The following is a 26,722-nucleotide window of genomic DNA, read 5'->3' as shown; positions in this document are numbered from 1 at the left end:
AACTTTCAGTTTCTTTTTTTTTTTTTATTTCAAGTTTCACATCAAACACATGCGACCACCATTTTCTTTCTAATTACCTATAATAAATAATACACGTGTCGTTTGTACGTTACATTATCATTTTTGTTATGCGACAGTTATGTATTTAATTGACGACGAATCCACGCAAGAACATTCCACGCAATCGCTGATACTTATTATTGAAATTATTATTATTAACACGTCGACTGCCATAAAATGCACTCGGATGCAAAGTAAGCTTCTTTGGGTTAAGAATAATTGGGAGGAGGGGTTATCCACTGTTTGTCTTCAATCTTGGAAGCGACTATATAGACAGACCCTACCTCCCCTAGGTTAGGGATCAATTAAGGCAACACTCCCTCTCGATAAAAAGGAAGCCCAAGGGTGGGTTTCCACTCGAGAGTAAATAGAATACTGTCGACTGACTATCGAGAGCTTCTGGCGCGAGTTTCAAACTCGAGTGGACATCCACCCCGACAGAATATTTCTTTCACCCTCAAGCCATCTCATTCACGCCACACGTATATAGAAACACACATTTGCTTGAAATTTACAGCATAAACGCGACACGTACGACGCGATCGATAATGCAATTATTCTCGTACAAAGAGATAAACGATGCGCAACGCGACCCCGTTAATCCAAACAAATTGGATGCGATTCGGATTAACGGGATTAACGCTGATTTTCTTGCGAGAAAAAAATATCTATATAAATTAACTACGATTTAACGAGGTCTCGGCTCGGTTATGCTATTGTAATTCGGACTATCAGGTAACTAGATCGTCGGATTCCCTAACTGCCCTTTTCTCGAAAAATTAAAATGCCGGAGAAATTTTAATCCTAGAATAGTAACTAGGCGTTAGTGACAGACGTATGATAAAGGATAATATATTACACCAAATAAATACTTAATACATCATACGACGTCATGTTGCTATTTACGTACAAAAGGTTATGTTACTATTTTAGGACTAATTAATGAGGGCAATGAAGGACATCATAAAAACGAGATCCTTTTGAGGTACATAGTTATTTTTTAGAAATATAAAAACGCGAATGGAACCAGTTAATCTGGATGGATTAATTAATGAATATCCGGATTAGAGGGTTCCAGTACAATGTTTCAGGATTCGAGAAATTGAGTACAAAAATAAACGGATGACATGCTGACAGGATTCCACGATTGCAATTGTTTTGGTATAAAAGAAGAACCGTTTATGCTATTGGCAGGGGTGGGCAAATAGCGGCCCGCTAAGGGTATTTTTGTGCCCCGCCAGGACAGAAAAATCCGCCTTGAACCGAGATTTCCAATAAAACTGCCACTATTTTATTTAACCCATTATCCGTCAATGTCCCATTTTTTTCTTTTAATAACTGCAACTTCTAAATAAAAAAAAATTTGAATATGTGTCCCAAAAATGGGACATTGGCGGTTAATGGGTTAATTCATATTTATTTATTTTTATGATAGAATTTATACCCTTCTGAAATGCAAAGTTAACGAATAAATAAAATCATTTTAAAAAGTGCAGCCCTACGCTAACCTCCGCCTCCCCAAAGTGGCCCCCGAGCCCAAACAATTGCCCACCCCTGGTTTATGGTATTATTCATGCTCTCTGTTAATTAGTATTCAACGACGGAGGATAATGAATTGATGGTCACGATTAACACGAGTTCTGTCCTTTCACGAATGCGTATTGTACCTGATCAATAACTAATTAAGTAGTCAGGTAATTCATCTGATTTTAGATTGATCTGATAGTCAGGCGATTCATCTGAATTTAGATTAATTAAACTAGCCAGGTAATCCATCTTACTGTAGATTAAGTAGTCATATAATTAACATAAATTTAAATCACACAGTCAGGTGATTCATTTAAATTCAGATTCAGTAGATACGTGTTCTAAGTTTAGATCAATTAAACAAATTAATCAGGTAATTAACCCACATTCATATTGGTCAATGAGACTGTTGAGCAGTGCTATAAATGAAACATCCTTTCCCTGAAATTTCATAGTCTCTGCACTGTTTTCAATGAATTGGGTAACCGAGTGGTACGTGTTTCCATCAAAAACTCTTGTCAATCATTTTGCCCCTGCGACGGGGGTAATTTCATGGGGGGCCATGGTGCAAATTGTGCAACTCGTAGGCAAGGTGACAGCACTCTGAGTCGCTCCAACGATGCTGGTCTCGTACGAACCTCTCCACGTTCGAACCTGTGCACGGTGTTGCTTCTGAAACCTGAAGGAAAAGAAATATTATTGAAAAAAATTGAAATCGATTGCACGGAGGTGCATTGTATGAGGATCGTGGATACGCGAAGCGTCGTGGCACTCACGTTGGAGCAGAAGGATAGTAACGATTGATCCGTGTATTTGCTGTACAAAGGTGACGTGTGATTCGCTCGTTGTTGACTTTCATTTCCCGGATGTGCACCCTGCGCGTTCCCGGCGATCTCCAGATAACCCCTGCTACTCGCTAGACTACCTCCTCGCGTACCAATATCTGGAAAATATCGCCCTTTAACTTTCACCCTCTAACCTTTATCCAAAGGAATATCTGTTGAATAAAAAAAGATACCCTTCACGTTCTAAATAAATTTTATAACCTGGGGTGTATTATATTCCTAATTCCAAAATAAATTTTGTAGGAGAAGAATGAGCATGCACGTGCAATGAATTAACAGGTCGAATCTTAACTCCTTATCTAATATTATACAATATAAATATTTTGGTAACTGAGAATTCCATTTCCATCTGCTTTACATATTTCATCAGGTCTCATGCTAAAATCTACGCATCACCGGGCGCCCCCATATACCTCTACGTCGGTCCATCATATGTTCACCGGTTATCATGAGAAGCGAAGCTCGAAAGCTCGTCGTGGTGAGAGTGATCAGAGAAACGAGGTCGCGCGAGGCGACAGAGAACGGAGGAGTTCGTAGGATAAAGAGGACACCTTGTGTACTCGCCATCGAGTGAGTTGATCGCCGAGCGGTCCTGTCGTGAAGGAAGCAGAGCCACGGGTCTTTCCACCAACGCGGTTGCTTCGAACGTTTGCCAAGTTTCGAACCGTTACAGCTATAAGTACTTCCCGAGTGGGTGAAGCGTCTGGAGATCCACCTGCCACGGACGCGGGGTAATCTTTGGCTTCTGATCGCCCTGGACACCTCGGCTCGCACTTCCCCGTTCAGGAAACAGTACAGCACAGCTACGAAAAAGCCCTGGAAAAATAAGGAACAGATTTTGCGCTATAAAATGGGTAACAGAGACTGGCATGCATCAACTGACCTGAGTGGAAAATGTGGAAATCATTAATGAAAAGTTTAACCAATCAGCAGGGGTGGAATGAAATGTGTGAATTGAAGGTAGTATACCTGGAAAGATGCGAATAACTGGTCGCAGAACAGCCACACAACTTCCACGGTCTCGTTCATACCGATACTGTACGACATCCCCAGGAACAGGGTATAATGGACACCGAAGAGTGGCACCAACACCAAAGTACTTTTTGCCCATCTCCTAGAAAGCATGCCAAGTTTTTCAGTCGGGAAGCAGCTCGTTATCGAATAACGCTATAGTTTCCCAGAGTTGTTCAGAAACTAGGTCCCCACAAACGATACAGCAGCAGGGGGTTTATTTGAGATTAGGGTGGAACTTACTTGTATCTCTGTGTTTCCTCGGAAACCGTGGATTTCAGCTTCAGTAGAAGCACTCTGACTATGTTCACGAAGAGCACGAAGTTGATCTGTGGAACATAAAGGAGCCAGTTTTAACAAAAATGTGCTTGGAGGCATTGAGAATGATGAGGTTGTGATTTCTTGCTTTCTGTGCCATAAACCAAACTTTGTTGTTTAAAATACAAACTCTATGCATGCCCTGAAGCTTTATTTCCTGAAAAAAGAGCAACTGGTCTGGGTGGACTGAAAAGTTCAAAGTAAAAATGTGAAAGATGAGAGGTATTCACTGCTGCCCTTCCTTTGTGTTATCTTACCAGGATGGACAACGTGGTAGGCACTCGAATCAAAAGAAAGAGGTAAGGATACTCGTGGGTGGTCCAACAATAACTGTTGTCGAGCATTACTCTTGCGACGATCCAGCAGGACACGAACATAGCTGGCAGACCTGTAAACAGAGATCAAAGAGAATCTTTGGTAAGCTCGGAGGGTATAAAAATATTTTATAAGGAAAAAGAATTCGCAAAACAGAATATTAATATTCCAGACCAAACATACGCATCCAAGATCAATTTGAAATGAAAAAGGAAGGCACTTTTACATTTTTACTTAATCATTGCTTTCTAATTTTAGAGTGTCGTTTATAAATCAGTAAAAGGACCATTTACAGCCATACTTTTAATATACAATAAAAATTACAATTTCAACACATCAAAGGAGGTAGACAAAAATTAATTTCATTGCAAAAACAAAAATAACAAAGTTTAGATTTCTTTAAATTAAAATTTTCAAATATTTACAAACCAAATCATGTGAAAATATTAAGTATGAATATTATAGATTACAATAAAACTATTTAGCATAGTAGAATATACATTTTCTGCATAAATATGAAATAAAGGATATTTTTATCCAAATTGTCCAGAATTAATTCCACCAATGTACATATAGTTAAAGAAAGGTCTTGTAAGGTCAAGAATAGATTGAAGAATTCTCACCCCATCCAAGGCACACATAGCCAATGATGCTCGAGTTCACATCGGTGAAGAGTGCAAAGAACACCAAGTTGTGCAAATACAGCCCCTCCATTAATATCCAGAAGTAGTTGGCCAGGATGAAATACTGCCAGAAGCTGATGAACACTTTGCACATCCACGTGCTTTCCTCGGCGACCAGCCAGTAGGTTTCCCCGTTTATGATCATCATGTCCGAGGCGAGAGCGATCCCGGAAACGAACAGGATGTCCTTCAGCAGTGCCATGAACGCCCTCAGCATGAACGAGGCGAAAAGGTGCATGTGCAGCATGTTACGAGGACACCTCAATTTCCTACGTCCAATTCGGGATAAACTTGGAGTAGTGATACCATCCAGGATTAGAACACCAGTGAATAACACTGTGAGTTTCAATGAACTTGCAGAAGAATGCATGAAAGTTCATTGAAACAGTTATGAATGAAAATAAATGAGAATTCTATTGGAGTTGTTTCAGTATTTGCATGGGGAATAATTTTAGAAATTATTCTCCCATCAGCACTTCCAATATTAAAGCTTTAATAGAAAAATATATACAATTTTTATTTGTTGCTTAGAATTTCTTTTTTTACATTTTTATGACAAGTGACAAGAGATTAGGTTCTCTATTCATTTTAAGCAACGAATCAGTTCAATTTATTTATTTTGTCAACTCCTGCTGTACTAGCGGGGTCCCAAGGGCCAGGCCCGGGTTCCGCAGCCGACGCCGCCGGCCCTGAGCCCGCGCTCCACGCGCGCTCTGATTGGCCAAGCGTTTTTCCTTAATAATTCAAAAACGAAGCCTTGAACAAAATTTTCGCAAAGGAAAATGTTGTTCAGAATCACCCTAGCTATCATTCCCTTAAGTGGCTTACACTCTTTCTGGGACACCTTGTATATGAAGAACCGAATGATTGATTTAGTTATAAGATACTTACTTGATCACTGCCAGAATGAAAAAGGCGACCACCAGGGTGAAAAAGGAAACTGTGTAGCCAACTTTGGAAATGGTCTTCACTATTGGGACAAATTTCTGCAACATCATTAACGACAATTAGGCTGTTTACTAGCCAGTACGTGCAATTAAGTAACTTTAACTGCGTTATAAACCACTACCCCCGATGCTAAATAGAAGGAAAATTAACTCTTTCGTTAATAACGTCGACTATAGTCGTTCGACCTTGCATTTCCCTGACTAATAAATTCCCTTCAAATGAGCAATTTAATACAACACTGAATCAACACTGTACTACCCTTTGATGGTCTTTTATACCCTTCTTTCTACTCTCTGAGCCGCTGTTTTGCTGGTGTTTAAAGGGAAATAATTAACTGGACGTCTGTTTGCTGCAGCTTCATTTATGACTTGAATTGTAGAATTCTTTGGGATAACAGGATTTCCATCTATTCTATTGCTAATTTTAATATTTCTAATTAAACTTCAATCTTGAATGAAAATTTGCAGTTATTTTCAGAAATAAAAATCATTGAATTAGATTGATTGGTATGGCTTCATTTTAAATTACACTGCAATATCAGAATTCTTCATATAAAATTTCCATAACGTGTTGATCCTTGTAAACTTATTAAATAACTTTGTTGAACAGGAAGAAAAGTTTGTACAACAACTAACTCCCTTAACATTTCTCCTTTGAGGCGACTCCTTTGTGCCAGTACCCTACATGGATCTCCCTTTGAAACTAGAGAGCCCTATCGAATTAAGTCCTCTGCATAAGTAATCACCTTGATAAGAGTATCGTTGTTATCTTGACCACCGGGAAGCTTCATCACCAAAGTTACTAATGGATTTCGATAACACTGGCTGTAATTGCTCCAGAGGCTGTTGGTCCCGTTGTTCCAAAACCACTGGCCATCAGGCATGCACTGTTTGGACGCGTTGGCCTGGATTTAATAACTTCATTAGTATTTATTAGCAACCACCTTCCTGAAGGATTATGTTTAAGGGAATATTATTTAATGGAAAAGGGGTCAGGGCCGGCCCTGTGATTTCTGGGGCCCGAGGCGAGCTCAGAATAAGGGCCCCTTCACATATCTGACATAAGAAAAAGTAGCTCAAATAAAATTTATAAAATTAACATTAAAGCTTGTATAACTAATTTTGATTAATATTGAAGTAAAAATTATAGGGGGGACCCTGGACCTTAGGGGAGAGGGCCTGGACCTTGGGGGGGCCTTGGACCTTAGAGGAGAGGGTCTGGACCTTGGGGGAGAGAGCCTGGACCTTAGAGGGGCCTTGGATCTTAGAGGAGAGGGTCTGGATCTTGGGGGGGCCCTAGACCTTAGGGGAGAGGGTCTGGACCTTGGGGGGGCCTTGGACCTTAGAGGAAAGGGTCTGGATCTTGGGGGAGCCCTAGACCTTAGGGGAGAGGGTCTGGAACTTAGGGGAGAGGGTCTGGACCTTAGGGGAGAGGGCCTGGACCTTGGGGGAGCCTTGGACCTTAGAGGAAAGGGTCTGGATCTTGGAGCAGCCCTAGATCTTAGGAGAGAGGGTCTGGACCTTAGGGGAGAGGGTCTGGACCTTGGGGGGCCCTAGACGACCGCCTAGTCTGCCTAGGCCCAGGGCCGGCCCTGAGATATCTGGGGCCCGAGGCGAGCTCCGAAAAAGGGCCCCTTCACAAATCTGACATAAGAAAAAGTTCCCCAAATAAAATTTATAAAATTAACATTAATGCTTGTATAATTAATTTAGATTTTAATATTAGATTCAAGTAAACATTTTTAGACGCAAAATCGTCTTATGGGGGTCCTGGTCCTTGGGGGGCCCTAGGTCGCCTAGTCTGCCTAGGCCCAGGGCCGGCCCTGGAAAATGTAACAAAAACAGTACCTGGAATTCGAATCCAGCAACGTACGATGGACACGATAAAATAGCTAGATCTCCAGGCGCAGTCGATGGCCAGCACAATATTTCATCCCATACCTCTGGACACCATCCTGTTTCACAAAATTCAATGGTATTTTTTTACATTTCACTGAAACGATACACGAAGCTCTTCAATTCACTTGCATACCACAAAATACAATTTTTTTGTAACATAAAAATAGTACTGAAAGTACAGATCTCGTTAGGGTAGATATTCTATTTAAAATATAATATTGAATAATTATTGTAAATTCTAAAGTATAGATATTTTAATAAGTATTTCTATAGGGATTCTTTTTCCTAGAATATTAATTAATTACCATGGCGAGGTTCGGGGAAAAATTGATGAAGGACGAAGGACTGATAATTAAAATGGAAGCTAATTTCCAATATAAGGCTAATAGATGACCTTCGCACCGATCGATTTTTCATTAAGTGATTAGTATCAATATATGTCTGCTGTCATTCGATACTTCACAATTTCATTATTATTCCAGACCTTTCTTTTCTTTCGTTCGTGTACCTTGCTAAAAGTTCAAGGATAATCTAGTAACCATCGTCCTTTAATTAATTAATTGTTTCTTCAGAACTAATTTCAACTCCTAAACTTGCGATCTTATAGCGAACATTCTTTCACGAAAATTTAACATCCTTTTACAGTTTCTACAAAAACTCGTTACATTCTTTAAAAATTCTTTTACTACTTTACACAGTTAATTGCTTTTTCTTTAAAGAACGCTTTTAAGTATGATTTCATGACACAAAAGTATCTTGAAATATCACTTACAATATATCAATTTAAAGCTTAAAGACTACAGAAAATTATTACATAAACGCTTTATCGATATTGCTAATGTAAAGTAGAAAAATTTTGCCACGTGCTCCTTTTATCATCAAAGAAAATTGATTCAGGACCATAAAACGGATGATTGTTCGTTATCACCGACGCGTTGGACGCAAAGCTTTCATCCTGTAATTCCTAGTATAGAGTTTGACACAAGCTGCACAGAAGTTACAGGAATAGGAATCCATTAAGGTTCGAATGTATGCAGAGGAAATCACATTTAGCCATTTGCATGTTCGTCCATGCGGTCACTTTGTCCGCGTACCAGACATTCTACAATCTATCGAATCTGCATCAGCCCATATTCAGCCCTGTTCATTAAAAAAAAAATTATGTACAATTTGTCATTTTTTATAATCCATTAAAAATAAAATATAAAATAATAAGAAATAGAAAAATGGCCCAAAGGGTTAAAATAGATAAAATAAAAAAACAAAAAACTATTCTCATCTTGGCTAAGTGGATTAAGCACTTGACTGCAACCAAAGTAATCAGGGTTCGATTCCCATCGTAGGGTGTCAGCAGCAATTTCCATTTTCTCACGAATTTTCCGGTTTTAAATGTCTCCCATAAATTTCTGGAATAGGGCTGGACGTATTTACCATTTATGTGAAAAATTTGCACGTTTTTCAGTGACGCCTGTAAACGAGGTAACAGAGCTGCACAGGACAGTGATGTTGTAAATATCCCTGGATTCAACCAACCCCTGGCATACTTTGTTCCATAAATTTTCCATTGTAATGGATAATGCGAGGGCAAACTGCGAAATCATCGAAATCCCTTGGAGCAAAACCGATGAAAACAGGGTGGCAAAAGGGGGTGGGCTGTATTGTACATGGGGTGCGTTTGTTACACGCTGAATGATTAACTACAGGATTCCGTTCGTCAATTCGCAACCAGAATATTATTGAAATGGTATATCTCCTGAATGAATAGCTGTGTCTTGTTTCTATGAAACAAGAACGCCGCAGGAGCACAATGATAGACAGGAAACACTCCCATTCTGGTAACAAGATAAAGGAAACATAATATAAATTCCAAAGCAAGGATACCAGAGATTTCTCAAATTTTCTTGTAATTCTTCGAGTTCCTCCAGAATTGTTTTAACGAAGGCTAATTGGCTAAGGGTATTTGGAATAGGGCCGATTATTCGGGTCGGTTCGGGAAACATCGGGCGGGCTCGGGAGGGCGAGTCCCATGTATACCTGCGGTCGGGTAGCCCGACTGTTTCGGGTCAGGTCGGATAAAGTCGGGCAGGTTCGGACATGAGAGTTGGGTCGCGGACCGCGGTCCGCGGGAGCTCGTCCGACTCTTCCCGACTTTATCCGACCTGACCCGAAGTAGTCGCGCTACCCGACTGCGCCCGATTTTTCCCGAGCCCGCCCGAGCCCGTAACATCAGGTACCCCCGCATCCCTAATTTGAAATTATTGATAGAATTTTCGGTGAAACTCGAGAATTCGTGAAAATTCATTGAATCGCTCGCACCAGGGGAAAGGAATATTGTATTTCCAACGCGTTAATTGGAGGAAGCGGTGAGAATTAAAGCATGCCAAGTTCCTGCCAACAAGTTTGAGTTAATCCAGGCGGTAATATAGCAGTCGAAGGTTCCTTCGAACTCTGAACTTTGCCAACTGCTACTGTTAATTAATTTGCATAGCGCACGGTTGTGGGAACCGGTCAAACTTCCAAACAAACATCCTGTGATTATTTTTCATCCCTGCGATAAACCCTGGACATTGAATTCGAGTTAAAATATTAATACGTTATTCTAATTTTTGTTCCAATAAATCAAAGCTTGTAAACTCACCCGGCATTGAAATGTTTCCTTTGTGGCACTGATCAGCTTTTATTTTCAAAATCCGTTTCTGGATATCCTGGTTGGTTAAATTAGTGATATCGAAATTCTTCTGAAACGACAAAACATGATATTAAACACGGTAAAATCGAGCCGCTTTTATTTCGAATTGGAAATATTTGTTACCAAACGTCTTTCTCTCTTTTGTTACAATTATCAAATATTCGGTATTAAAATCAGTTTAGAATATGGAAAGCAAATGTGTGCCAGCGGTTTTGGCCTGAAGATCAAATAAATTGAAGAAGTCACCAGAGACAGGGGATCTATTTTTTCATTTTTTATGACTACCATCGAAAACAGAATTGTTTGAAGAACGTTTCACACTCTGCATTCCATCGAATATCTGCTAACAAATCACTGAAAGCTGTTTTGTATTTTCTTTAATATTTTTGGGGCTGAGGCACCCCTTCAGGTTCTGAAGGTTCTTCCAATCTTGGAAGGGATTTTAGAAACACCTGAAGGGGGAATTATTTGAAAATAACTGCAAATTTTCATTCAAAATTGAAGTTTAATTAAAAATATTGAGTAGATGAAAATTCCCCTTAAATACCCTTTTTAGAACTTGGAATCTTATCTCATTGGAGGGTGTCAAATTATGTGTCCATTTTTGAAAGAGAAATTCAAAGAGAAACCCAAAGGAAAATTCTAAACATACTCCCACACAAAATTGGAGACCTCAGAGACAAAAAGCAACAATCCCACTCATTCTCCTTTAACCTTCGACCTTATGTTTCTATATCTCCAACATATCTTACATGAGATGACAGTGGATTACATGTATCAATTTCTGCAAGCTATTCGTTCAACAAGAAAGTTCGATTGATTCTAAAAGTTATCAGAAGTAAGTCGAGGATTTAATCGAATGAAAGAAGAGCTCATCCGAAGAACGGAATGACAGAAACGAATGGTACAATTTGTAAAAATATTTTCTGAGCAAACACTAGGTATGAAATGCATACATATTTTTCCGAGAAATGAAGGAACTGTTATTTATCATTCTTTCTCCTTTCGCTCTATGTATATTGTATATACACAACGCTTTTCAGCCTGTAATTGGAAAATATTCGCCACGGATATCCGTTGAATTCCATCGAATCGAGGAGTTCTCTAGCGAACCGACTGCCAAGTGATTTAACAGGATGAATTCCTCCAACATTCTTACGTTTTCGTTTCTTCCATTTCGCTTCGTTTCAAACTGAAACTTGAACGACATTACGGTTTACGTATCCGAGAATTTCCTTTGGGAGTTTCAGGAATTTCCCTTTGAAATTATTCAGGAATTTTTTCTTCCTCTTACTACTACACCAGTGTATCTAATATCGTCAGTAATTATATTCATATTTAATTGGGTTTTCTGGATTTTAAATTCCGGCAAAATTTCCGGCGGAAATTACTGGGAACTCTGACAGGGTTTCAAAGGCACCTGCAAAGGATAATTTAATGAAAAATTTGTGTATACTAGGGATGTGCGGGTACCCGATATTACGAGCTCGGGCGGGCTCGGAAAAAATCGGGCGAGCTCGGGCGGGCGTTCGATACATGCGTGCAGTCGGGTGGCCCGACTGTTTCGGGTCAGGTCGGATAACGTCGGGCAGGTTCGAACATGAAAGTTGGGTCGCGGACCGCGGCCCGCGGTCCGAACCTGCCCGACCTTGTCCGACCTGACTCGAAACAGTCGCGCTACCCGACTGCACGTATGCATTGGACCACCCGCCCGAGCGCGCCCGATGTTTTCCGAACCGACCCGAATAGTCGGGCCGCGCATCTCTAGTGTATGTACGATGAGTTGCATTGAACTTGTCGCAGTGAAGTTGGATACAAATTCACTAACGCATTCACGCAGCGTTGGTGAGCCGATTTGTAGCCAACTTCACTGCGACAAGTTCAATGCAACTCACAAGGAAGGTTAGGGAACCTGGAAATTCCAAAAATTATGAAACTTCGCATACAAGTACAGTAAGTCATCCGTAATACGACCCTGTTTTCCGTTGGTGCCATAATTCGGTTTTAAAGAGTGAAATTACCCCTTGAAAAAAATTCGAAACTTTCTTTTTTGTGGAATATCTTAAAAACGGTGAGAGATATGAAAAAAAAGTTTAAACAAAAGTTGCACAGTTCTGTTGTGTTTACTAAATGGCGTGAAGAAAATTTTTGAAAAGTGCATAATTTTTTAGTTACCCCTCCCCTCCAACATTTTCTTGACGCCATTTTGTAAACACAACAGAACTGTGCAACTTTTGTTTAAACTTTTTTTTCATATCTCTCACCGTTTTTAAGATATTCCACAAAAAAGAAAGTTCCGAATTTTTTTCAAGGGGTAATTTTACCCTTTAAAACCGAATTATGGCACCAACGGAAAACAGGGTCGTATTACTTGTATGCGAAGTTTCATAATTTTTGGAATTTCCGGGTTCCCTAACCTTCCTTGTCAGTGTACATATACCCAAAGAATGGAAACAAAGGAAATATGTAAAAAAAATTGCCAAAAGCATTCTTGACTAAAATTGCAACTTACGTATGCGTCCATTTTGTCACTTTGTTGCATTACAGCTTGTCGATCCACCTTTGAAAAAAGTCTCTGTTCCTGAAACAGATTAAATTTTTTTAATTAATTAATCTTTACCTCGAGCGAGCAACAAAATTCTTTGTTCATAAAGTTAACTTTGATTATAAATATTTCAGAGAATTTCATTTTAGAGACATCAATTTGTTATTGAATTAAACATTAGAGAATTCCCTTGATAAAGGGATTGATAATTAATAATTATAATTAAATTATAAAGATAATTGATAATTAAATGGATAGCGAAGAAGCAATCAACGAAATCACGATTCCCAAAATTGGCCACGCGACAGGCTGTAGGGAACACAGTGCCACACCCTTCTTTGCCATTTTATGAACTCCTTATTAACGAATAAGGGTAGGTCACCCCTTTCAACCGCACGGTTACGCCCTTTTTCCTTTGAATTATTAACCGGCTATCAACCTACATTTTACGCAATAGGAAGCTCTCGCAAAAAGCAGAGAATTAGTTGAACAATAATTAGAAAAGTTTGCACATGTGTGAAATAAAAAAAGTTTACACCTTTGTGCCAATAACACTAGAGCGGTTCGTAAACTCCATCTCTGACTCTCTCGTTATACTTTTGATCATTCGTACGTGACATTAATTAATAAATTAATTAAATAATATCAGTTTGAAAAATATTTTTTTTGCCAAGTAGAAAATGGCAATGGTGTCGAAATCCTTGTACTTTTATGCAAATTGTACAGTTGGTGACCCCGTTTCCGGTGTCCGTAACACGCAACGAAAGCCCAGAAGTGTGTGGCCCCCGTGGCTTCAGCCGGAATCCAGTGCTGTTCCTCGTAAATCCGTTGGATAAGGCCAGATTTGTCGGTGAATCATTGTCGTTTACCAAGCTTTATTATCGCCGGGGCTTTGCAGCCGGCTTTTTACGAGGCCGGTGTCAACCAACGAGATGCTGTCTGCTTTTATTGTCTCCTCTCGACGGAACACGAATGACAAACACCAGCAGTGCGCCTGGTGGATTTCCAATGAAGAGGATTAGAAGAGGTTGCGAATGTTCGATAAAACGATGTTCAATGGCATTTTCTGACAGGCATATGTCACTGGGAATTCAGGAGATATTACTTCCCGTTATGCATGCTGGATCAATGCTTCGAATGCTGACGAGCTTTCTGTTGAATTAATTCCCTTCGAGGATTTTTTTCAGGGCGCTGCATACCCACCCTTGATTTTCAAATATTGAAATTCATGGCATAAAAGTATCAAGGTACCAGGGCCGGCTCTGAGATTTCGAGGGTCCTAGGGGGGCCCCTTCACATATATGACATAAAAAAAGTAGCTTAAATAAAATTTACAAAATTAACATTAAAGCTTGTATAATTAATTTAGATTAATATTCAAGTAAATGTTACTCTTCTTGCATTCTTAGACGCAAGATCGTCTTATGGGGGCCCTAGGCGGTCTCCTAGTCTGCCTAGACCCAGGGTCGGCCCTGGACCTTGGGGGGTTCTAGGCGGCCACCTACTGCCTAGACCCAGAGTTGGTCCTAGACCTTTTGGGGGCCCTAGGCGGTCTCCTAGTCTGCCTAGACCCAGGGTCGGCCCTGGACCTTGGGGGGTTCTAGGCGGCCACCTACTGCCTAGACCCAGGGTTGATCCTGGACTTTGGGGGGCCCTAGACGGCCGCCCAATTTGCCTAGACCCAGGGTCGGCCCTGGACCTTAGGGGACCCTAGATGACCGCCTAGTCTACCTAGGCCTAAGGGCGGCCCTGGACCTTTAGGGGGCCCTAGGCGGCCGCCTAGTTTGCCTAGACCCAGGGTTGGTCCTGGACCTTAGGAGGCCCAGTCTGCCTAGACCCAGGGTTGGTCCTGGACCTTAGGGGGCCCTAAGTGGCCACCTAGTCTGCCTAGATCCAGGGTCGGCCCAGGACCTTGGGGGCGCCCTAGGCGGTCGCCTAGTCTGCCTAGACCCAGGGTCGGCCCTAGGTGCCCGCCTAGTTTGCCTAGACCCAGGGTTGGTCCTGGACCTTAGAGGGCCCTAGGCGGCCACCTAGTCTGCCTAGGCCCAGGGCCGGCCCTGTAAGATACACTACTTATATTATATCAAATCAAAGTTTAATGTTAAATAAAAATAACTGTATAAACGTTTCATCAATATTTTTCACAAAAAATGGCTGGTCGTGGGTCGTAACAAACAATAGCACTCTATTTGCGTGTTGCAGATAAAACGATTGATTTCTGTTATTTAGTTTTCTTTTAATTAAACTGTTATTTTATTCGTTCAATTTTTATTGTACTTGTTTTTGTATACGAACAAGTTACTCTCGATCGATAGCATATTTTCAAGAGTGATGTTTGTTTGACATATAAGTCGATTATTGAAGCTAAAAATTTCTTCCCTTTTGCTCGATTTTCGCGACCTCTTTTACATGTTTTCCTCGTTGTTAATTAAATCATAATATTTTGATAATATTTTTCAGTTTAATTAGACAACTTCGAAGAATTCAGACTCTTAATAACTTTCTTATTGCTGTTTAACGAAGGTGCTTTTAAGAGACGAAGAAAAAACCTTCAAACGAGATATCGCGATGACCAGTTTGTTTTGTAGATACCAATGAAACTTTATAATCAGTATTTTTCTCAGAAGCTGTTCGAGCTACCGGAACTATTCAAAAAGCTAATTAAAATGTTGAAAGTTAGCTTAGTCAGAAATGGGAAACAGCTTACGAATAACTGTACAGTTTCATCGTATACATTAGGAGGTGAAGTTAATTAAAATTGACAGTAACTATGGCTCGTTCCATTTATCTGACTTTCAGTTGATTCAAGTTCCTTCGTATTCCGGGAACAAAATTAGATAATTGATGAAACGAAATGAAGCATGCGATCGAGTTGAAGATTAATTAAACAATTTCATAGCCGAGCTTCATCATACGCTGGTGGAATTAATTCTGGACACTTTGAATAAATATATTCATCATTTCATACTTGTACAGAAAATGTATATTCTGCTATGCTAAATATTTTTATTGCAATCTATAGTGTTTGTTAATTTTTAAAAATCTAATCTAAATAGCCAATCACAGGATGAAATTAATTTTTTTCTACCTCCTTTGATTGTAATTTCTATTGTATATTGAAAGTATGGTTGTAAATGCTCCTTTCACTGATTTTTTTATACAAGCAACGCCCTAAAATTAGAAAACAATGATTAGAATATAAAATATTAAATAATTTAAGTAAAAATTTAAAAATGTCCAGAATTAATTCCAGTGTAGCCACTTGAGTGCCATTTTTTAATCCATAAATAATTTCAATTTTCATTCGTTCCCTTTTCTCAATTTTTTCTGCCAGTTTGTAGAATTCTTGGAGCGCAATTTGTCGAAGAAAATATTATTGAAAGAGTTGAAACGGGTCGGAGATATCGTTTATGGCTCGTGTTAGCAGCTTGTTATGGTAGATTTGTCGGAAACAACCCCTCGTGTTCGCAACTGGTTCCCCGTTTATATCCGGACTACTCTAGATATTTTCGAGCGACGGGGTTGCTGAACTTTAATCTGACCGCAATTACATCCTCCTTTCATCAAATAACCGGGAGGAGACTGTCGACGTACCGTGTTAACGTTTGCAATTTTCACCAAACACGAGATCCTTTACCGTTCCCTTTTTAATTCACCTCAATTTATAGCGCAATCGTGGGGATAAACACTCTGCAAAGAAGAAATTATGTTACATTTAATCTCGGCTTACTTTGAATTTCATGGGGCACATAAAAAGAGATATTGGATTTTCATATTGGAAAATGTTGAAAGCATCAGGCGAATGGAATCGATGGTCTCGAAGAGTCACGTGTTCGCAAGGTGATGATTTCAACCAGGTAATCGAGGAAGTTGTTTAATAGATACTTTAACACACCCGTGTCACGCACACACACAATCACACATTTATAGGGTGTAGTGCGAGATCAATATGTGACACGTGAGCACACACGAGGCAACAGGACTGAAGTAAAGTGCCGATGACACCACTCGCCATCGGCTGCTATTAATTGCTTTTTCTCCGCAATGTGTCATCTCTTTAATTAATACCCTCGACGACCAACAAAGGCGGGTCTCTCTCTTAATACCATGACTCACTTGTCCACATCTTATAACAATAAAAACCAGCTTTGTAACCTTTCCTATCTTCTTGATTCCTCACCCTTCGTCCTTTTAATTCCCTTCTGAAGTAAGAAAATGTTGGAAGAACTTGTCGGTAGATTCTTGTTAGTTTATTTCTGTGGAGAGATGTGGGTGGAGTGTAGGTGAATTGTTTTGTTATCAGAGGGAGTTTCTGGTGTGTCCAACACTGGATATTTGCTTTGGACGCTGTGGTATGTGAGATAAGGGATTAAAATCTGAAAAATAAACAAAACAGAATGATGTTATGTTTGAGTTGAAGGAGAATGAAGTGAAAAAGAATTTATATGAATAAAATTGCTTCGTTATTAGCTGTTGAAAATTGTCGTGGAGGGAGGGATTAAAGCCCTTTGTCTTTTCCCTGGAAAATTTTCATGATAAACAGGTAATAGAAGCGAGCTATACCGTGCAATTCGAGCAGGAAATTTTCGAAAATCAACATTCACCTGGGATAGGATTTCCATTGAAGAATTGATTGGATTAGCGAGCTGTGACCGGCGACCTTTATATGGAAATTAATCGCCTGCATCCTTTAACTGAAAAATTACAAGCTCCATTTAATTTGAAATTCTAAACTTGGCAGAAAACTTTCCTCTTAAAATAATACATATTTATAGCGTTTGGAAGAGACTCCGCGTTTCCTTTTTTATTTCCAGACACGAGGATTCTATTTTCTGAAAGATTGGATTTAAAAGAAACATTAACTCGACGCTCACGCGAGCCTTGCGTTTAATTAGGATAATGTGGCTGACTATACTCGGACTGATTCCACTGCGAGAATAAAACAAGGCTGGAATTTAATAGATAATTTCTTTTTCATGTACCCAAACATACGTATTAAGTTTCATGGAAACCGGGTCGATTTTTCCTCCTCTGTTTTACACTATTTCCTTTTTACAATGTTGGGAGATATTTCCTTTTAAGGCTTGCGTACAGAATGACCTAGAAATCAGAAACTGAAAAATTTTTTCTGCCTTCTCTGCAAAGTACACCATGTATTGACGCAAAATAAATTCATGACTTCAAAGTATTATAAAATAATTTGAAGTTCAAAGTTCAATGAAAATTAGCACTGTTATATCTAACTATTAATAGGTTAAGAAGTTAACCCATTTGCTGCTACGATCCTGAAATGAAGATTGGAATATATCTTTTTTTTTATTACTTGTAATAGGATTATATTAAATAAAATGTTAAATAAAAATTTGGCAGTTAATGGGTTAATTCGTTTCCTGCATCCTGCAAAATTAATTAATCGCTAATGTTTTTATCAGTGAAAAATTTATTAATTTTAAAAAATTTTCAAAACCAATCGCAAAAAAAAAAAAAAAAAAAAAAAAAAAAAAAACAGCCCTGCTTCTTCGAAGCTCAAGAGCAGACTGATTGGCCTTCGCGTGATGTAAGTGGCTTTATCAGATGCATCTGGCCCATTTGCCTAGGAGCTGAAGTAACGCGCCTTGCGATTGGCGGATTACGACTAAGCAGCTATCTGATTGGCTCTAAATGTTTAATCGGCAGAACCGTTGTCGAATTAATGTACGGTAATACGACTGGTACGAGTTTATACTTCCACGTGATTTAATACCATCGGAATGGTGTACTATACGTTATTTTGCAACTTTACATGCCATTACCAGGCGCATCGTTAATTAATACATCATCAGATCCTTTTCAACGATTACAAGCAACGGATCTTGGCCTCTAAAGTTTATTTATAAAATATCAGAAGCACAGCAGGCTAGCGGCATCTCAAGTACATCATTCAGATATCTAAAAACAGTTTGAACCACTTGGATGTTCCTAAACTATGCGCATCTAAAAAAGTGGATTAAAATATGAAAATTGCGTTATTCCACTGTGAAATGTTGTAACGAATTTTTTAAAAATTCACGACCTTTGAATTACTCATCGCCAAAGAGACCAAAGGAAGAGTTTCATCAAACCAGAAAGAATGCAATTAATTTTAGAAAAATAAATTTTAATTTAAAACACACAGTATGAAAAAGTATTTTATATTCTTGTTACAATTTCTTAAGGCGAGATGATTAACTTTTTATTTCATTGTTTTTTTATGATTAAGTGTTAATTACACTTTATCGATTTTCCAGCTTGTGTATTGTGGATTAAATATTGCAATATAATTCCATCAATAATTTTTACAATATAAAATAAACCTTGGCTGGCACATTGATGCCTGAAAGAAACATAAGAACATAAAGCAAGCACTCACTGGTAATGGTCGTTCAGAGAGGTTCCAGAAAATCTCCCATGCAGCTTGCAGTTCCCATGGACAGTAAAAGTCTCTTGGCAACGAGTGCGAAGTCGTTCAGCGTTCGTTCGGTGATGCTTCTTCAAAAGTCCGTAAAAGCGACGACGGAACGCTCGGTGACACCTGTTTACACGCGTTCGCAAGCGTATCGGTCACAAAGAAGAGGAACGCGATGCTCTCTGTCGTTTCTCCACCTCTGATCGTTCGCTATTTCCGCTTGCTCGTAAACTTGCTTCAATTTTAACAACACAGTCCACCGGTTGTTGCCGATGCACGATTTCAAAAGAAACTTGCCCACTCTTGCTCTTTAAGTGGTCAATTGAAATATTTGCAAAGTGCAATTTAAGGAAGTTTGATTCAAAATATTTTCTTCAAATCTCCAGTACTTGGTAGCTGCATCAGGGAATCCAATTTGCAGCTTTAAGTATTCTTTTGCTTTGAAACAGTTGATGAAGAATCCCTGAGTGTCTTTAATATGGTTGACTTTCAAAAATCAAATTTACTTTGGTCACCCTTGCTCTTTAAGTGGTCAATTGAAATATTTGCAAAGTGCAATTCAAGGAAGTTTGATTCAAAATATTTTCTTCAAACCTCCAGTACTTGGTAGCTGCACCAGGGAATCCTTTTTTGCTTTGAAACAGTTGATGAAGAATCCCTGAGTGTCTTGAATATAGTTGACTTTCAAAAATCAAATTTACTTTGGTCACCCTTGCTCTTTAAGTGGTCAATTGAAATATCTGCAAAGTGCAATTCAAGGAAGTTTGATTCAAAATATTTTCTTCAAACCTCCAGTACTTGGTAGCTGTATCAGGAAATCCAATTTCCAACTTTAAGTATTCTTTTGCTTTGAAACAGTTGATGAAGAATCCCTGAGTGTCTTGAATATGGTTGACTTTAAAAAATCCAATTTACTAGTTAAAGTATTTTTTTTCACTCTCTTATACTCCACTACTGCTTTAAAGGATCCAATTTGTGGCTTAAAGTATTCTTTAGTGCCCTCTGCTTTGAACAATTTAAATTGCAGCTAATTGCAGTTGAAAGTACTTTTTAAAACCCTGGCTCCCCTGAAGGATTCAACGATTCCAGCTCAATGTTTTCTTCAATTATCTTTTGTCCTCTGCGGTTTACACCGAGTTCTTTGCTGGCACAATGAACACTTAACAATCACACACCTATCAATAACAAAATACGCAGCTTAATCAATATTATTAGCTTAAGTGTATACAAAACAGTCTCGGAGATAAATAAATAAACAAATAATCTTTTCAACAACCTCGCTCGATCTCAAGCAGTCTGTTTTGATTTTGATCTTGTTCGCGAATAGAAGCACCTTGCCAATCTGTTTGTTTGTTTCTTTGGGGAACGCAAGGCTCCTCTAATCGTTCAGAAGTTTTGTTATCTTGATGGATCAAGTGTTGGCTATCGTTGCGATCAGAGCGCGTGACGTCACCTGAAGGCTTTTCTGCTTTTCCGGCTCAATCGACGTTGCTTCGATGCTGCGAAAGCAAACAGCGTTAATCGGATTGGATTGTCCGCGTCACGCGGGTCGCGTTCGGGTCTCCGGAAGCTCGCCTAGCTTTTAGCGAACCGGGATAATCCAGCGTTCCACCGTCGTTTACCTTCTTGACAAATTAGCTCGATACTCAACGAGTCTAACTGATATACTCAATAACTGTTGAACAGACTAGAGGAACCTGATACTTTTATGCTCGCAGAATCGTTTAAACAGCCATTTATAGTCCTTTGTTTGTTTTTCTATCGAATCCTCTTCAGTTAGCTCGCTCGCAGTCTTTTTGACATTAAGTTTACTCGATAATTCTTTGCTGAAACTATTTTAGAAGAGAGTTAACTGTTCTTGAAGGAACTTCTTTATCCAGATATTAGCTGACCCAGTGTCAACAAGAATGTTCAATAAGCCACTTGCAGTCTCCTGAAGATTCTGTTCTTGAAGAAGGAGGTGCAGTCTCTTCAGTTCCTTGCCAAACTCTAAGGACAACTTTCTTCTTTGAATTCAGAGCAGGGTCCTTACAGGCAGCACTTTGTGGTAGTTCAAACAGGACATCCAATCAAACACTTCTTATACTCTTCGGTTAGACCCGGAGGATTCTATGGAAGAAAAGTATTCGACATTTTTCAACTCTTTATCACAGGTAATCTTCGATGGAAGCGCGGTTGGCGAAATTTGAAATGTTTGGAACTTTTCAAGGTCTTGAAAATCCGTACAGAGAGACTCTACAATTCAAATTTTGTATACAGATTTTTACAATTAATAATTAATTTTTAATTACTGTGGTCTCTGGTGACCACACCAAATTTTGTATAATAGAATGATTAGAAGGAGAAAAGAGAAGATACACTTTGAATAATAATAAAGTAAGATAGTAAATTGGAAGCTTACATTTCAAAATTAAAATAATTTTTTATCAGCTTTTAAAAACAATGTAAGTCACAATAGTACACAATGAGAAACAGAAAAGAAACTAATGAAAGTGGTACCAGAACTTTTAAGACCAACAAGTTTCCAACAGTTAAAATAATTATCATAATTTTATAATTTTTATAGAAAAGATAAATGAACCCCCATTAATAGCTGTAGTACCTAGCAACGGACAGACTCCTGTTTCAACGTGTTCTAAAGGGATCTACGGAACGAACGAGGCTTCCTACGGATCTACAGAGATCGATGGTCTGTCGCGAACGCGTTGGCACGTCCGACACCGGGCGCCGTTTAAGCGCGACTGCCTTGTCCCGGTACTCTATATCGTCGGATCTTACGCATGTCCGATTTCCAACTCTCTCTTTCTCTCTTTTCACACTGCATCCTTTTCCCCCCGATCGCATCCACTTCTACCGTCGTCTCGCTCGCTGCTGCTATCTTCCTTCCTCCGGCGATCCGCCAACTGTTGCTTTTCCGCCGATTCTGGCCGCGGGATGAAAAATAGCGACGACGTCCCGGCTGTGCAATAAAGCTGCCTCCAAGTTCGATCGATGGCAAATGGACGGGGCTCTGATGTTTCCTAACGAGTATGGGAAGGGTGGAGGTTTTACAGGAATTCTGCTCTGGAAAAAAAAGGGAGCATACATGGGGTCAGAAATTGAGGTCACGTTAATTACAAAAGTACAATTATATGAAATGATAAAAATTTAAGGAGTAACTGGGAGACTGTTTACAAAGAACACAATGAGTTCTAGTTGTATCACTGAGAATTGATCCAGTTGCCAGGGGAGTTCATAATTATAATTTTAAAAAAGTAGAAAAAGAAGTCTCAAGTTTTTCTGCAGTAATGAGACCTGGATAAGGGAATGGTCAAAAGTGAATGGTAGAGTTGCTCGTCCAGACTATGTTTATTATGTAAAGAGCCTGAAACGAGGAGTTTATAGTGCCATTTTTGGGTACCATTGGCAACGGGTTCAAAAGTTATGGGACTTTGAAATTTTCATATTTTTAAGTACAAATGATTAGAAATATGAAGTGAAAATTAAGTGTAAAAGTGACAGAGGCATGAATTTCAGATGATTAGATGATGTTTACTAACAATTAAGATGAACTTCAGGGAAAATTGCATGTGTGATGTAATTTGTACTTGTGTGAATTTCAAAGTCCCATAACTTTTGAACCCGTTGCCAATGGCAGTCAAAAATGGCACTATAAACTCGTTTCATGCTCATTCAAATAAACATAGTCTGGACGAGCAACTCTGCCATCCACTTTTGACCATTCCCTTGTGAGTGATGTTGTAAGAAATCTGTTCCTCCGTCAACTCGTTCCTCTATGCTCCCCTATGGATAGCAAAAATCCGTCCGGAAGGTCGGCGACGCACGGACCTACTAAAATGTATATAATCATGAGTAATGAAACTTACTCTGCAGACAACTAAACGTAGTTTGATCATTAATTGCACTTAAAATGAGCGATGCAGAAAGTATCAACAGACTCTGGTTCTAAAATTAAAGAATGACACATCAGCTGATGCAGTAAGATTGATGAATAAAGCATGCCTGATAGGAAGCTTCGTTAGACTAGTTAGCAGAGTGTATCTTGAAGCAAACGGCGAGCACGTGTAACAATAAATTGTCGCGACCGAACCACACCAATCAGGTACATTCCTTTGTACCCTTAATCAACTGCAAACATGCGTTTGGTAGTGGACACACGTGCGAAACATTTCATCTCATTAAGAGAACGGAGTGCTCCTCTTCGATAGAGTGAAGAATTACCTCGTTCCTTTGAATAGATGTTGCTCTCAACAGAGAAATGTTTGTGGTACAAATTTCCTTTTACCAAAGTTCCATCTAGCCTCCGGTGATCAAAGCGATTGCCAATTTGTTCATTGGATCCTGCATCCTTTCCCTAAAACAAAGCAATACAATTAATAATTTGCAAATAAATTTTCAACAGAGAGTATTTTATAATTTGAAGATAAAAAGAGAGATATACATACATTCCTAATTAAGAACTCTGTTGGATAACAAAAATTCCACTGTTCATTCCAAAGAAAATTTTCAATTAACCTGAGTGCGAATAAACAAAATTTACATCCGGTTCTCTCTTTCCCTCTGGAACAGCTTTACATTCTATCATTTGATAGGGAAAATTCCATACACCAGGTGAATGAATGAAACGAAGGGAGGGTATTATCAGAGAGAGAAAGATGAAGGGTTGAAAGCGACTGCTGAAAGAATTATCTTTGAAGCGTTCGACGAACCACTCGAAACATAAGAGTGGTGGAGCACGTGCAAGTATTTGGTAATCGATGATAACGATATTACCGCGGGCTAGTGATAACGGTGATAATGGACTCGGCACGTTTCGGCCACGATTTATCTCCACCTCGATCGAATCCCAACACGAAAGGTCGAGTCCTTTCAAATATTGGGGGATGACTTGGCAATCGTATTAAAAAAGGAAGCAAGGAGATAGAATACATTTGAAACCCTTATCTCTACTTGGAAATTGATTAGGTGTACAAATTAATTCGGTACTTTTAATATTACACTTTCTCAGGAACTATTTTAAATTCGAATATATTCCCGCCCCTTTTGTGAATTGGAAAAATCGATAATTGTAGTTACTATATTAATTTAAAAAAAGGAAGGCACCGAATTAATTTGTACACCTAATATAACATATACATAAAGCACACTTTCTCATGGAGTCCTTTAAAGATTTTACATCTTAACTTTGAAAAATTCCTAGTGTCCAACAGCCTTATTTTACCCCAGGTATCTTAACTTAATTTTTGGAAATGACGTCGACATCATAGATAGGCACTGGTGCCATTATTTCCAAAAATTAAACTTATTTTGTTAATAGATGATTTCAGTTCATCATTCAGCGTTTGTATTATCTCGTTTTATAGTGCCATTTTTGAGTGCCATTGGCAACGGGTTCAAAAGTTTGGGACTTTGAAATTTTCATATTTTTAAGTACTAACGAACACACAAATGCAAATTACATCACACATGTTTCTCACATGCGACCCGCACAACATTTTTCAATTTCTATAATAACTGGCCTGTTGTAAAAAAAGGTTGCTCATCTCTGCTGTAGAGTTTACAGCATGCAAACTAACGACGTTCTCGTGCGAGTCACACGTCGGAAGAAAAATTGTCGATGCACGAAGTGGAACCATCAGGGTTCTGCTCGCTGGCGTTAAATGGAAGATCAAACGAACGAGACGTGCACGCGTCGATGGATTTTTATTTGCGACGCGCCACGGAGACGAGAAAAATGTTTCTAACAGTCGAGAGAGATGCTTCCCAGGCTGACACGAGCAATTCTCGTCGCATCGGATAAAGTTCGCGAGAGGGTAACTGAAACTTTCGCTTGGACGTCCGATAATTCCCTCGGCGGTCATGGCGTATCGTTTATCTACACGGAATTCTACAACTTTCGTTTTATCGGCGCTGCTCGGACGAGCAGACGATTATCCATTTATCAGGACGGTAATTTCGTTATCGTTTAGAGAAAAGAATATTCTGATGTTGTTCTTAACGCCATTGTTATCTTCTGCGCATTGAATCAGCTAATTCCAGATATTTATTCCTTTATGGGTGTAGAGTTGGTGCCATGCTGTCTGCTATCAAAAGACATCATTGTTTCTTTCCTTTTTATCCAGCTCTTACTCAGGAACAATGTCTCTGGGAGAAGACTGGTGGTATTGTTAGTAATTTACCTGCTGTTCCATTTGTGCTATTATTTAAACGTTGGTAATATAACTGATGAAGTAAAGTAGCACTGGGGCAGAGGTGGCCACATGCGGCCCCCCAAGACAGATTTCCAATAAAATTGCCACTGTTTTATTTCATTCATATTTATTGATTTTATGGTACAATTTATACCTTTCTGAAATGAAAAGTTAATGAATGCAATCGTTTTAAAAGGTGTGGCCCTCTGCTAACATCCACTTCCACAAAGTGGCCCTGGAGCCAAAACAATTGCACACCCCTGCACTGGGGCATTGCAATGGTGAAAGAAGGGTAATAGTGACATAAGTATTTATCATCATAATTTTACTGTTGTCACTTGATCGATGGCACCCAGGCTTAGAGAGAAGAATGTTTGACAGCATCATTGATTAATCTGTCTAATTGAATTGATAAAGGCACGCATAATCTGGCTATCTTCCATCTGAAGCGGACTTTATCGCCATTTAATACTGATAATCGAATGGCATAGAACTGCGCAGTTTTTCCAGTTGTCCAATCTCACTTTCTGGCTGAAGAGGGGTCTGGCTTGATAAAAATGAATCGTTTCGATGGGTGGTACTCGTTCGCTTTATCTAGTTAGCCATAGAAATTCTTTCTTGGTAAACAATTTTCTGATTATCATTCGAATCTCCAGAGCACACTGGAAAGAAGATAAATGAACGACAACAATCGACTGCTGTTACTTTCTGAAGGACACCTGTGTTTGGCCAAGGTTGATCAGGCAAGAATATTGATAATTAAATGAATTATTAAACAGATACCTACTTTCAGTTGATTTTTGTCTGTGCTTACATGGTATCTCATCTAATCTCTTAATAAATAAATAAATAAACATGAAACTCCCAAGTCATGATTAATTAAAATTTTTGAAAGAATTATCTTGATCAATTGGTAGCTTGTTTATCACTCTGCCTTAAATTGCAACGTTTTATTGCAATAAAACTTGGCTCATGAAGTTAATGGTCGTTTGGTTAATGAATTGGAGCAATTATTGTTAAACGAGTGGGATCGTAAAACGGAATTTGAATTCAAGGACTGGTCTCTGCGTACCAGCTTGGCTGTCATGCGAATCAATGAATTAAACATTAGAACTCGACACCTTGTCTGTCTACTGGAGTTCATTGAATCCAACTCTGCCAGACGTTTGCTTCATTTTATTCTCTATATCTTCAATCTCCAGTGTGTCTAAACATTTCACTGATTTCTTACAAAATAAATCTGGGTAAAATTATTTTATTAATGGTGC

General features: G+C 39.0%; 1 protein-coding gene across 10 annotated transcripts; it reads right to left on the bottom strand.

Annotated features, from left to right (window-relative positions):
- Positions 1-39: 39 nt before the first annotated feature.
- LOC114877994 (parathyroid hormone/parathyroid hormone-related peptide receptor-like) lies at positions 40-26,689 on the bottom strand. 10 transcript variants are annotated; one of them, XM_046289341.1, is made up of 21 exons: positions 26,242-26,689; positions 25,443-26,116; positions 23,709-25,407; positions 23,485-23,617; positions 21,866-22,326; positions 19,228-21,372; positions 17,444-17,533; positions 16,735-17,215; positions 16,434-16,529; positions 12,807-12,875; positions 10,244-10,343; positions 7,555-7,661; positions 6,453-6,611; positions 5,651-5,745; positions 4,700-5,049; positions 4,019-4,149; positions 3,687-3,772; positions 3,402-3,546; positions 2,984-3,248; positions 2,364-2,530; positions 41-2,266 (listed from the first exon to the last, which is right to left on the bottom strand). In XM_046289341.1, exons 10-21 carry the CDS (start codon positions 12,834-12,836, stop codon positions 2,138-2,140), a joined length of 1,764 nt encoding a protein of 587 aa, XP_046145297.1. In that variant the 5' UTR covers positions 12,837-12,875; positions 16,434-16,529; positions 16,735-17,215; positions 17,444-17,533; positions 19,228-21,372; positions 21,866-22,326; positions 23,485-23,617; positions 23,709-25,407; positions 25,443-26,116; positions 26,242-26,689; the 3' UTR covers positions 41-2,137. The 10 variants fall into 10 exon arrangements, with proteins under 10 accessions (XP_046145298.1, XP_046145297.1, XP_046145292.1 ...); XM_046289342.1 differs by having other exon boundaries at positions 40-2,266; positions 10,244-10,340; positions 25,443-26,689; XM_046289336.1 differs by having other exon boundaries at positions 25,443-26,689.
- Positions 26,690-26,722: the final 33 nt, after the last annotated feature.

The sequence above is a fragment of the Osmia bicornis genome, chromosome 16 (genome assembly GCF_907164935.1).
Source record: "Osmia bicornis bicornis chromosome 16, iOsmBic2.1, whole genome shotgun sequence".
Lineage (NCBI taxonomy): Eukaryota > Metazoa > Arthropoda > Insecta > Hymenoptera > Megachilidae > Osmia > Osmia bicornis.
This window is presented reverse-complemented; position numbering and strand designations above follow the sequence as displayed.